At 52.8% G+C, this 12,957-nt stretch overlaps 1 protein-coding gene across 1 annotated transcript in view; it reads right to left on the bottom strand.

The window, feature by feature from the left end:
- LOC106591428 (uncharacterized) overlaps positions 1-12,957 on the bottom strand; it is a 101,457-nt gene that overhangs the window by 7,740 nt on the left and 80,760 nt on the right. The window contains exons 15-17 of the mRNA XM_082969221.1: positions 1,619-1,728; positions 1,230-1,383; positions 941-1,134 (exon numbers count right to left, since the gene is read on the bottom strand). Coding sequence (XP_082825347.1) covers positions 941-1,134; positions 1,230-1,383; positions 1,619-1,728 — 458 coding nt within the window. The remainder of the gene's footprint in view (positions 1-940; positions 1,135-1,229; positions 1,384-1,618; positions 1,729-12,957) is intronic.

Below are 12,957 nucleotides of genomic sequence, written 5' to 3' on the forward strand. Positions count from 1 at the left end.
CCGGTGTCCTGTGTGTATTTAAATATGCTCTCTCTAATTCTCTCTTTCTGTCTTTCTCTCGGAGGACCTGAGCCCTAGGACCATGCCTCAGGACTACCTGGCTTGATGACTCCTTGCTGTCCCCAGTCCACCTGGCCGTGCTGCTGCTCCAGTTTCAACTGTTCTGCCTGCGGCTATGGAACCCTGACCTGTTCACCGGACGTGCTTGTTGCACCCTCGACAACTACTATGATTATTATTATTTGACCATGCTGGTCATTTATGAACATTTTAACATTTTAACATTTTGACCATGTTCTGTTATAATATCCACCCTGCACAGCCAGAAGAGGACTGGCCACCCCTCATAGCCTGGTTCCTCTCTAGGTTTCTTCCTAGGTTTTTGGCCTTTCTAGGGAGTTTTTCCTAGGGAGTTTTTCCTAGCCACCGTGCTTCTTTCACATGCTTTGCTTGCTGTTTGGGGTTTTAGGCTGGGTTTCTGTACAGCACTTTGAGAATATCAGCTGATGTACGAAGGGCTATATAAAAATAAATTTGATTTTATTTGATTTGATACTACTACTACCACTACGATACTACTACTACCACTACGATACTACTACTACCACTACGATACTACTACCACCACTACGATACTACTACCACCACTACGATACTACTACTACCACTACGATACTACTACTACCACTACGATACTACTACTACCACTACGATACTACTACCACTACGATACTACTACTACCACTACGATACTACTACCACCACTACGATGCTACTACTACGAGTGACAAACTGTCAAGCCTTTTACATAGACTGATTACAGGGTGAGAGGAAAAGCATGTTTGGATCAACTATCCCTTTAAGGTAGTGTTTTCCTTATAACATTTTCTGCTTTTAATCTTTACTTTATACATTTATAAAGCATGAAAAGGATATTCACCTGAGTTCCTCAATGTCCTGTCCCAGCTGGTCTCTCTCTCTCTCCAGCGAGAGGACAGTCCCCGCCACTTCCTGGTTCTCTCTTAGTAGTTCCTCAGCCTCTCTCTCTGCCCTCCTCTGCTGCTCTGTCGCTTGACACAACTCTGCCTGTAGACCTCTCAACTCCTCACACACTGCATCGTGCTGCACAGACAGCTGTAACCCACATCAAGAACAATATGCAGCAACAACAACAAATAAATCAAAGTGAACAGAAGGAAGGAAGACTCGATGCCGCTCTACTCCTTCACCTGTTCCAGTCGTTCTCCATCCTTTCCTCTCTCCTCCAGCAGAGCGGTGACTTCTCTCTCCTTCTCCTCCCGTAGGGTCTCAACTTCTCTCTCCAGCTCCCTCTCTCTGTCCCTCAGCTGCTGCAGGGAGCTCAGCTCTGATCCTCTACGGGTCCTGCACACGGCCAAATACATTGATTGATAAGATACCGATTGATTGTCACGCGCACAGCCTATTACGGAACACTGACCGGAACTATCACGATCGCAAATCGGCCCTCACAGACAGGCACTGAGGAAAACTTAATGTTCATATATATTCTTCAAAACAGATGTAATTAACATTATTCCAAACAGTTGTAAGGGACTTAAAGGTCTGTTTACTTTGAGGAAGTCGCATCATGTCCTACCTTAACTCTGTGCTCTCACTGGACTGGGTGTTAAGCTCCTTACGAAGGGTCACGACCTTTGACTCTAGTCCCTGTAGCTGGCCCTGGAGGTCAGCCATCTCCATCTCAAGCTTGAGGGTAAGAAGAACAAGACCATTCTCTGTATTTCTAGACTAGTTGTCTGACACAGTTCAGCAGCATTTATTTATGTGGAACATTTATTTATGTGGAACATTTATTTGACAGTGGACATGACATTTTCAACATCGATGTAAAAGTGCAACAAAGCACTGGGCGTCAGGGTTTAGTCTACCTGTAGCGGCTGGGCGTTAGGGTTTAGTCTACCTGTAGTGGCTGGGCGTTAGTCTACCTGTAGCGGCTGGGCGTTAGGGTTTAGTCTACCTGTAGTGGCTGGACGTTAGGGTTTAGTCTACCTGTAGCGGCTGGGCGTTAAGGTTTAGTCTACCTGTATTGGCTGGGCGTTAGGGTTTAGTCTACCTGTAGCGGCTGGGCGTTAGGGTTTAGTCTACCTGTAGCGGCTGGGCGTTAGGGTTTAGTCTACCTGTAGTGGCTGGGCGTTAGGGTTTAGTCTACCTGTAGTGGCTGGGCGTTAGTCTACCTGTAGTGGCTGGGCGTTAGGGTTTAGTCTACCTGTAGCGGCTGGGCGTTAGGGTTTAGTCTACCTGTAGCGGCTGGGCGTTAGGGTTTAGTCTACCTGTAGTGGCTGGGCATTAGGGTTTAGTCTACCTGTAGTGGCTGGGCGTTAGGGTTTAGTCTACCTGTAGCGGCTGGGCGTTAGGGTTTAGTCTACCAGTAGCGGCTGGGCGTTAGGGTTTAGTCTACCTGTAGCGACTGGGCGTTAGGGTTTAGTCCTCCTGTAGTGGCTCGGCATTAGGGTTTAGTCCACCTGTAGTGGCTGGGCGTCAGGGTTTAGTCCACCTGTAGCGGCTGGGCGTTAGGGTTTAGTCTACCTGTAGCGGCTGGGCGTTAGGGTTTAGTCTACCTGTAGTGGCTGGGCATCAGGGTTTAGTCTACCTGTAGTGGCTGGGCGTTAGGGTTTAGTCTACCTGTAGTGGCTGGGCGTTAGGGTTTAGTCTACCTGTAGTGGCTGGGCGTTAGGGTTGAGTCTACCTGTAGTGGCTGGGCGTTAGGGTTTAGTCTACCTGTAGCGGCTGGGCGTTAGGGTTTAGTCTACCTGTAGTGGCTGGGCGTTAGGGTTTAGTCTACCTGTAGTGGCTGGACGTTAGGGTTTAGTCTACCTGTAGTGGCTGGGGGTTAGGGTTTAGTCTACCTGTAGTGGCAGGGCGTTAGGGTTTAGTCCACCTGTAGCGGCTGGGCGTTAGGGTTTAGTCCACCTGTAGCGGCTGGGCGTTAGGGTTTAGTCTACCTGTAGGGGCTGGGCGTTAGGGTTTAGTCTACCTGTAGTGGCTGGACGTTAGGGTTTAGTCTACCTGTAGCGGCTGGGCGTTAGGGTTTAGTCTACCTGTATTGGCTGGGCGTTAGGGTTTAGTCTACATGTAGTGGCTGGGCATTAGGGTTTAGTCTACCTGTAGTGGCTGAGCGTTAGTCTACCTGTAGTGGCTGGGCGTTAGGGTTTAGTCTACCTGTAGTGGCTGGGCGTTAGGGTTTAGTCTACCTGTAGTGGCTGGGCGCTAGTCCACCTGTAGTGGCTGGGCATTAGTCCACCTGTAGCGGCTGGGCGTTAGGGTTTAGTCTACCTTTAGTGGCTGGGCGTTAGGGTTTAGTCTACCTGTAGTGGCTGGGCGTTAGGGTTTAGTCCACCTGTAGTGGCTGGGCGTCAGGGTTTAGTCCACCTGTAGCGGCTGGGCGTTAGGGTTTAGTCTACCTGTAGTGGCTGGGCGTTAGGGTATAGTCTACCTGTAGTGGCTGGGCGTTAGTCCACCTGTAGTGAATGGGCATTAGTCCACCTGTAGTGGCTGGGCGTTAGGATTTAGTCTACCTGTAGCGGCTGGGCGTTAGGGTTTATTCTACCTGTAGCGGCTGGGCGTCAGGGTTTAGTCTACCTGTAGTGGCTGGGCGTTAGAGTTTAGTCTACCTGTAGTGGCTGGGCGTTAGTCTACCTGTAGCGGCTGGGCGTTAGGGTTTAGTCTACCTGTAGTGGCTGGGCGTTAGGCTTTAGTCTACCTGTAGTGGCTGGGCGTTAGGGTTTAGTCTACCTGTAGTGGCTGGGCGTTAAGGTTTAGTCTACCTGTAGTGGCTGGAGCTTAGGGTTTAGTCTACCTCTAGCGGCTGGGCGTTAGGGTTTAGTCCACCTGTAGCGGCTGGGCGTTAGGGGTTTAGTCTACCTGTAGTGGCTGGGCGTTAGGGTTTAGTCTACCTGTAGTGGCTGGGCGTTAGGGTTTAGTCTACCTGTAGTGGCTGGGCGTTAGGGTTTAGTCCACCTGTAGTGGCTGGGCGTTAGGGTTTAGTCTACCTGTACTGGATGGGCGTTAGGGTTTAGTCTACCTGTAGCGGCTGGGCGTTAGGGTTTAGTCTACCTGTAGCGGCTGGGCGTTAGGGTTTAGTCCACCTGTAGCGGTTGGGCGTTAGGGTTTAGTCCACCTGTAGTGGCTGGGCGTTAGGGTTTAGTCTACCTGTACTGGCTGGGCGTTAGGGTTTAGTCTACCTGTAGTGGCTGGGCGTTAGGGTTTAGTCTACCTGTAGCGGCTGGGCGTTAGGGTTTAGTCCACCTGTAGCGGTTGGGTGTTACGGTTTAGTCTACCTGTAGTGGCTGGGCATTAGGGTTTAGTTCACCTGTAGTGGCTGGGCGTCAGGGTTTAGTCCACCTGTAGCGGCTGGGCGTTAGGGTTTAGTCTACCTGTAGCGGCTGGGCGTTAGGGTTTAGTCTACCTGTAGTGGCTGGGCGTTAGTCTACCTGTAGTGGCTGGGTGTTAGGGTTTAGTCTACCTGTAGTGGCTGGCCGTTAGGGTTTAGTCTACCTGTAGTGGCTGGGCGTTAGGGTTTAGTCTAACTGTAGTGGCTGGGCGTCAGGGTTTAGTCTACCTGTAGTGGCTGGGCGTCAGGGTTTAGTCTACCTGTAGTGGCTGGGCGTTAGGGTTGAGTCTACCTGTAGTGGCTGGGCGTTAGGGTTTAGTCTACCTGTAGTGGCTGGGCGTTAGGGTTTAGTCTACCTGTAGCGGCTGGGCGTTAGGGTTTAGTCTACCTGTAGTGGCTGGGCGTCAGGGTTTAGTCTACCTGTAGCGGCTGGGCGTTAGGGTTTAGTCTACCTTTAGTGGCTGGGCGTTAGGGTTTAGTCTACCTGTAGCGGCTGGGCGTTAGGGTTTAGTCTACCTGTAGTGGCTGGGCGTTAGGGTTAGTCTACCTGTAGTGGCTGGGCGTTAGGGTTTAGTCTACCTGTAGTGGCTGGGCGTTAGTCCACCTGTAGTGGCTGGGCATTAGTCCACCTGTAGCGGCTGGGCGTTAGGGTTTAGTCTACCTTTAGTGGCTGGGCGTTAGGGTTTAGTCTACCTGTAGTGGCTGGGCGTTAGGGTTTAGTCCACCTGTAGTGGCTGGGCGTCAGGGTTTAGTCCACCTGTAGCGGCTGGGCGTTAGGGTTTAGTCTACCTGTAGTGGCTGGGCGTTAGGGTTTAGTCTACCTGTAGTGGCTGGGCGTTAGGGTATAGTCTACCTGTAGAAGCTGGGCGTTAGTCCACCTGTAGTGAATGGGCATTAGTCCACCTGTAGTGGCTGGGCGTTAGGATTTAGTCTACCTGTAGCGGCTGGGCGTTAGGGTTTATTCTACCTGTAGCGGCTGGGCGTCAGGGTTTAGTCTACCTGTAGTGGCTGGGCGTTAGAGTTTAGTCTACCTGTAGTGGCTGGGCGTTAGGGTTGAGTCTACCTGTAGCGGCTGGGCGTTAGTCTACCTGTAGCGGCTGGGCGTTAGGGTTTAGTCTACCTGTAGTGGCTGGGCGTTAGGCTTTAGTCTACCTGTAGTGGCTGGGCGTTAGGGTTTAGTTTACCTGTAGTGGCTGGGCGTTAAGGTTTAGTCTACCTGTAGTGGCTGGACCTTAGGGTTTAGTCTACCTCTAGCGGCTGGGCGTTAGGGTTTAGTCCACCTGTAGCGGCTGGGCGTTAGGGGTTTAGTCTACCTGTAGTGGCTGGGCGTTAGGGTTTAGTCTACCTGTAGTGGCTGGGCGTTAGGGTTTAGTCTACCTGTAGTGGCTGGGCGTTAGGGTTTAGTCCACCTGTAGTGGCTGGGCGTTAGGGTTTAGTCTACCTGTACTGGCTGGGCGTTAGGGTTTAGTCTACCTGTAGCGGCTGGGCGTTAAGGTTTAGTCTACCTGTAGTGGCTGGACGTTAAGGTTTAGTCTACCTGTATTGGCTGGGCGTTAAGGTTTAGTCTACCTGTAGTGGCTGGGCGTTAGGGTTTAGTCTACCTGTAGTGGCTGGGCGTTAGGGTTTAGTCTACCTGTAGTGGCTGGGCGTTAGTCTACCTGTAGTGGCTGGGCGTTAGGGTTTAGTCTACCTGTAGTGGCTGGGCGTTAGGGTTTAGTCCACCTGTAGCGGCTGGGCGTTAGGGTTTAGTCCACCTGTAGCGGTTGGGCGTTAGGGTTTAGTCCACCTGTAGTGGCTGGGCATTAGGGTTTAGTCCACCTGTAGTGGCTGGGCGTCAGGGTTTAGTCCACCTGTAGCGGCTGGGCGTTAGGGTTTAGTCTACCTGTAGCGGCTGGGCGTTAGGGTTTAGTCTACCTGTAGTGGCTGGGCGTCAGGGTTTAGTCTACCTGTAGTGGCTGGGCGTTAGGGTTTAGTCTACCTGTAGCGGCTGGGCGTTAGGGTTGAGTCTACCTGTAGCGGCTGGGCGTTAGGGTTTAGTCTACCTGAAGCGGCTGGGCGTTAGGGTTAGTCTACCTGTAGTGGCTGGGCGTTAGTCCACCTGTAGTGGCTGGGCATTAGTCCACCTGTAGCGGCTGGGCGTTAGGGTTTAGTCTACCTTTAGTGGCTGGGCGTTAGGGTTTAGTCTACCTGTAGTGGCTGGGCGTTAGGGTTTAGTCCACCTGTAGTGGCTGGGCGTCAGGGTTTAGTCCACCTGTAGCGGCTGGGCGTTAGGGTTTAGTCTACCTGTAGTGGCTGGGCGTTAGGGTTTAGTCTACCTGTAGTGGCTGGGCGTTAGGGTATAGTCTACCTGTAGTGGCTGGGCGTTAGTCCACCTGTAGTGGCTGGGCATTAGTCCACCTGTAGTGGCTGGGCTTTAGGATTTAGTCTACCTGTAGTGGCTGGGCGTTAGGGTTTAGTCTACCTGTAGTGGCTGGGCGTTAGGGTTTAGTCTACCTGTAGTGGCTGGGCGTTAGTCTACCTGTAGTGGCTGGGAGTTAGTCTATCTGTAGTGGCTGGGCGTTAGTCTACCTGTAGTGGCTGGGCGTTAGGGTTTAGTCTACCTGTAGTGGCTGGGCGTTAGGGTTTAGTCTACCTGTAGTGGCTGGGCGTTAGGGTTTAGTCTACCTGTAGTGGCTGGGCGTTAGGGTTTAGTCTACCTGTAGTGGCTGGGCGTTAGGGTTTAGTCTACCTGTAGTGGCTGGGCGTTAGTCTACCTGTAGTGGCTGGGAGTTAGTCTATCTGAAGTGGCTGGGCGTTAGTCTACCTGTAGTGGCTGGGCGTTAGGGTTTAGTCTACCTGTAGTGGCTGGGCATTAGTCCACCTGTAGTGGCTGGGCTTTCGGATTTAGTCTACCTGTAGTGGCTGGGCGTTACGGTTTAGTCTACCTGTAGTGGCTGGGCGTTAGGGTTTAGTCTACCTGTAGTGGCTGGGCGTTAGTCTACCTGTAGTGGCTGGGAGTTAGTCTATCTGTAGTGGCTGGGCGTTAGTCTACCTGTAGTGGCTGGGCGTTAGGGTTTAGTCTACCTGTAGTGGCTGGGCGTTAGGGTTTAGTCTACCTGTAGTGGCTGGGCGTTAGGGTTTAGTCTACCTGTAGTGGCTGGGCGTTAGGGTTTAGTCCACCTGTAGTGGCTGGGCGTTAGGGGTTAGTCTACCTGTAGTGGCTGGGCGTTAGGGTTTAGTCTACCTGTAGTGGCTGGGCGTTAGGGTTCAGTCTACCTGTAGTGGCTGGGCGTTAGGGTTTAGTCTACCTGTAGTGGCTGGGCGTCAGGGTTTAGTCTACCTGTAGTGGCTGGGCTTTAGGGTTTAGTCTACCTGTAGTGGCTGGGCGTTAGGGTTTAGTCCAACTGTAGTGGCTGGGCGTTAGGGTTTAGTCTACCTGTAGTGGCTGGGCGTTAGGGTTTAGTCTACCTGTATGGGTGGGCGTTAGGGTTTATTCTACCTGTAGTGGCTGGGCGTCAGGGTTTAGTCTACCTGTAGCGGCTGGGCGTTAGGGTTTAGTCTACCTGTAGTGGCTGGGCGTTAGGGTTTAGTCTACCTGTAGTGGCTGGGCGTTAGGGTTGAGTCTACCTGTAGCGGCTGGGCGTTAGGGTTTAGTCTACCTGTAGTGGCTGGGCGTTAGGGTTTAGTCTACCTGTAGTGGCTGGGCGTTAGGGTTTAGACTACCTGTAGTGGCTGGGCGTTAGTCTACCTGTAGTGGCTGGGAGTTAGTCTATCTGTAGTGGCTGGGCGTTAGTCTACCTGTAGTGGCTGGGCGTTAGGGTTTAGTCTACCTGTAGTGGCTGGGCGTTAGGGTTTAGTCTACCTGTAGTGGCTGGGCGTTAGGGTTTAGTCTACCTGTAGTGGCTGGGCGTTAGGGTTTAGTCTACCTGTAGTGGCTGGGCGTTAGGGTTTAGTCTACCTGTAGTGGCTGGGCGTTAGTCTACCTGTAGTGGCTGGGAGTTAGTCTATCTGAAGTGGCTGGGCGTTAGTCTACCTGTAGTGGCTGGGCGTTAGGGTTTAGTCTACCTGTAGTGGCTGGGCATTAGTCCACCTGTAGTGGCTGGGCTTTAGGATTTAGTCTACCTGTAGTGGCTGGGCGTTAGGGTTTAGTCTACCTGTAGTGGCTGGGCGTTAGGGTTTAGTCTACCTGTAGTGGCTGGGCGTTAGTCTACCTGTAGTGGCTGGGAGTTAGTCTATCTGTAGTGGCTGGGCGTTAGTCTACCTGTAGTGGCTGGGCGTTAGGGTTTAGTCTACCTGTAGTGGCTGGGCGTTAGGGTTTAGTCTACCTGTAGTGGCTGGGCGTTAGGGTTTGGTCTACCTGTAGTGGCTGGGCGTTAGGGTTTAGTCCACCTGTAGTGGCTGGGCGTTAGGGGTTAGTCTACCTGTAGTGGCTGGGCGTTAGGGTTTAGTCTACCTGTAGTGGCTGGGCGTTAGGGTTCAGTCTACCTGTAGTGGCTGGGCGTTAGGGTTTAGTCTACCTGTAGTGGCTGGGCGTCAGGGTTTAGTCTACCTGTAGTGGCCGGGCGTTAGGGTTTAGTCTACCTGTAGTGGCTGGGCGTTAGGGTTTAGTCCACCTGTAGTGGCTGGGCGTTAGGGTTTAGTCTACCAGTAGTGGCTGGGCGTTAGGGTTTAGTCTACCTGTATGGGTGGGCGTTAGGGTTTATTCTACCTGTAGTGGCTGGGCGTCAGGGTTTAGTCTACCTGTAGCGGCTGGGCGTTAGGGTTTAGTCTACCTGTAGTGGCTGGGCGTTAGGGTTTAGTCTACCTGTAGTGGCTGGGCGTTAGGGTTGAGTCTACCTGTAGCGGCTGGGCGTTAGGGTTTAGTCTACCTGTAGCGGCTGGGCGTTAGGGTTAGTCTACCTGTAGTGGCTGGGCGTTAGGGTTTAGTCTACCTGTAGTGGCTGGGTGTTAGTCTACCTGTAGTGGCTGGGAGTTAGTCTATCTGTAGTGGCTGGGCGTTAGTCTACCTGTAGTGGCTGGGCGTTAGGGTTTAGTCTACCTGTAGTGGCTGGGCGTTAGAGTTTAGTCTACCTGTAGTGGCTGGGCGTTAGGGTTGAGTCTACCTGTAGCGGCTGGGCGTTAGTCTACCTGTAGCGGCTGGGCGTTAGGGTTTAGTCTACCTGTAGTGGCTGGGCGTTAGGCTTTAGTCTACCTGTAGTGGCTGGGCGTTAGGGTTTAGTCTACCTGTAGTGGCTGGGCGTTAAGGTTTAGTCTACCTGTAGTGGCTGGACCTTAGGGTTTAGTCTACCTCTAGCGGCTGGGCGTTAGGGTTTAGTCCACCTGTAGCGGCTGGGCGTTAGGGGTTTAGTCTACCTGTAGTGGCTGGGCGTTAGGGTTTAGTCTACCTGTAGTGGCTGGGCGTTAGGGTTTAGTCCACCTGTAGTGGCTGGGCGTCAGGGTTTAGTCCGTCTGTAGCGGCTGGGCGTTAGGGTTTAGTCTACCTGTAGTGGCTGGGCGTTAGGGTTTAGTCTACCTGTAGTGGCTGGGCGTTAGGGTATAGTCTACCTGTAGTGGCTGGGCGTTAGTCCACCTGTAGTGGCTGGGCATTAGTCCACCTGTAGTGGCTGGGCTTTAGGATTTAGTCTACCTGTAGTGGCTGGGCGTTAGGGTTTAGTCTACCTGTAGTGGCTGGGCGTTAGGGTTTAGTCTACCTGTAGTGGCTGGGCGTTAGTCTACCTGTAGTGGCTGGGAGTTAGTCTATCTGTAGTGGCTGGGCGTTAGTCTACCTGTAGTGGCTGGGCGTTAGGGTTTAGTCTACCTGTAGTGGCTGGGCGTTAAGGTTTAGTCTACCTGTAGTGGCTGGGCGTTAGGGTTTAGTCTACCTGTAGTGGCTGGGCGTTAGGGTTTAGTCTACCTGTAGTGGCTGGGCGTTAGGGTTTAGTCTACCTGTAGTGGCTGGGCGTTAGTCTACCTGTAGTGGCTGGGAGTTAGTCTATCTGAAGTGGCTGGGCGTTAGTCTACCTGTAGTGGCTGGGCGTTAGGGTTTAGTCTACCTGTAGTGGCTGGGCATTAGTCCACCTGTAGTGGCTGGGCTTTAGGATTTAGTCTACCTGTAGTGGCTGGGCGTTAGGGTTTAGTCTACCTGTAGTGGCTGGGCGTTAGGGTTTAGTCTACCTGTAGTGGCTGGGCGTTAGTCTACCTGTAGTGGCTGGGAGTTAGTCTATCTGTAGTGGCTGGGCGTTAGTCTACCTGTAGTGGCTGGGCGTTAGGGTTTAGTCTACCTGTAGTGGCTGGGCGTTAGGGTTTAGTCTACCTGTAGTGGCTGGGCGTTAGGGTTTAGTCTACCTGTAGTGGCTGGGCGTTAGGGTTTAGTCCACCTGTAGTGGCTGGGCGTTAGGGGTTAGTCTACCTGTAGTGGCTGGGCGTTAGGGTTTAGTCTACCTGTAGTGGCTGGGCGTTAGGGTTCAGTCTACCTGTAGTGGCTGGGCGTTAGGGTTTAGTCTACCTGTAGTGGCTGGGCGTCAGGGTTTAGTCTACCTGTAGAGGCTGGGCGTTAGGGTTTAGTCTACCTGTAGTGGCTGGGCGTTAGGGTTTAGTCCACCTGTAGTGGCTGGGCGTTAGGGTTTAGTCTACCTGTAGTGGCTGGGCGTTAGGGTTTAGTCTACCTGTATGGGTGGGCGTTAGGGTTTATTCTACCTGTAGTGGCTGGGCGTCAGGGTTTAGTCTACCTGTAGCGGCTGGGCGTTAGGGTTTAGTCTACCTGTAGTGGCTGGGCGTTAGGGTTTAGTCTACCTGTAGTGGCTGGGCGTTAGGGTTGAGTCTACCTGTAGCGGCTGGGCGTTAGGGTTTAGTCTACCTGTAGTGGCTGGGCGTTAGGGTTTAGTCTACCTGTAGTGGCTGGGCGTTAGGGTTTAGTCTACCTGTAGTGGCTGGGCGTTAGTCTACCTGTAGTGGCTGGGAGTTAGTCTATCTGTAGTGGCTGGGCGTTAGTCTACCTGTAGTGGCTGGGCGTTAGGGTTTAGTCTACCTGTAGTGGCTGGGCGTTAGGGTTTAGTCTACCTGTAGTGGCTGGGCGTTAGGGTTTAGTCTACCTGTAGTGGCTGGGCGTTAGGGTTTAGTCTACCTGTAGTGGCTGGGCGTTAGGGTTTAGTCTATCTGTAGTGGCTGGGCGTTAGTCTACCTGTAGTGGCTGGGAGTTAGTCTATCTGAAGTGGCTGGGCGTTAGTCTACCTGTAGTGGCTGGGCGTTAGGGTTTAGTCTACCTGTAGTGGCTGGGCATTAGTCCACCTGTAGTGGCTGGGCTTTAGGATTTAGTCTACCTGTAGTGGCTGGGCGTTAGGGTTTAGTCTACCTGTAGTGGCTGGGCGTTAGGGTTTAGTCTACCTGTAGTGGCTGGGCATTAGTCCACCTGTAGTGGCTGGGCTTTAGGATTTAGTCTACCTGTAGTGGCTGGGCGTTAGGGTTTAGTCTACCTGTAGTGGCTGGGCGTTAGGGTTTAGTCTACCTGTAGTGGCTGGGCGTTAGTCTACCTGTAGTGGCTGGGAGTTAGTCTATCTGTAGTGGCTGGGCGTTAGTCTACCTGTAGTGGCTGGGCGTTAGGGTTTAGTCTACCTGTAGTGGCTGGGCGTTAGGGTTTAGTCTACCTGTAGTGGCTGGGCGTTAGGGTTTAGTCTACCTGTAGTGGCTGGGCGTTAGGGTTTAGTCCACCTGTAGTGGCTGGGCGTTAGGGGTTAGTCTACCTGTAGTGGCTGGGCGTTAGGGTTTAGTCTACCTGTAGTGGCTGGGCGTTAGGGTTCAGTCTACCTGTAGTGGCTGGGCGTTAGGGTTTAGTCTACCTGTAGTGGCTGGGCGTCAGGGTTTAGTCTACCTGTAGTGGCCGGGCGTTAGGGTTTAGTCTACCTGTAGTGGCTGGGCGTTAGGGTTTAGTCCACCTGTAGTGGCTGGGCGTTAGGGTTTAGTCTACCTGTAGTGGGTGGGCGTTAGGGTTTAGTCTACCTGTATGGGTGGGCGTTAGGGTTTATTCTACCTGTAGTGGCTGGGCGTCAGGGTTTAGTCTACCTGTAGCGGCTGGGCGTTAGGGTTTAGTCTACCTGTAGTGGCTGGGCGTTAGGGTTTAGTCTACCTGTAGTGGCTGGGCGTTAGGGTTGAGTCTACCTGTAGCGGCTGGGCGTTAGGGTTTAGTCTACCTGTAGCGGCTGGGCGTTAGGGTTAGTCTACCTGTAGTGGCTGGGCGTTAGGGTTTAGTCTACCTGTAGTGGCTGGGCGTTAGTCTACCTGTAGTGGCTGGGAGTTAGTCTATCTGTAGTGGCTGGGCGTTAGTCTACCTGTAGTGGCTGGGCGTTAGGGTTTAGTCTACCTGTAGTGGCTGGGCGTTAGAGTTTAGTCTACCTGTAGTGGCTGGGCGTTAGGGTTGAGTCTACCTGTAGCGGCTGGGCGTTAGTCTACCTGTAGCGGCTGGGCGTTAGGGTTTAGTCTACCTGTAGTGGCTGGGCGTTAGGCTTTAGTCTACCTGTAGTGGCTGGGCGTTAGGGTTTAGTCTACCTGTAGTGGCTGGGCGTTAAGGTTTAGTCTACCTGTAGTGGCTGGACCTTAGGGTTTAGTCTACCTCTAGCGGCTGGGCGTTAGGG

Source organism: Salmo salar, chromosome 25 (assembly GCF_965601325.2).
Source record: "Salmo salar chromosome 25, fSalSal1, whole genome shotgun sequence".
NCBI lineage: Eukaryota > Metazoa > Chordata > Actinopteri > Salmoniformes > Salmonidae > Salmo > Salmo salar.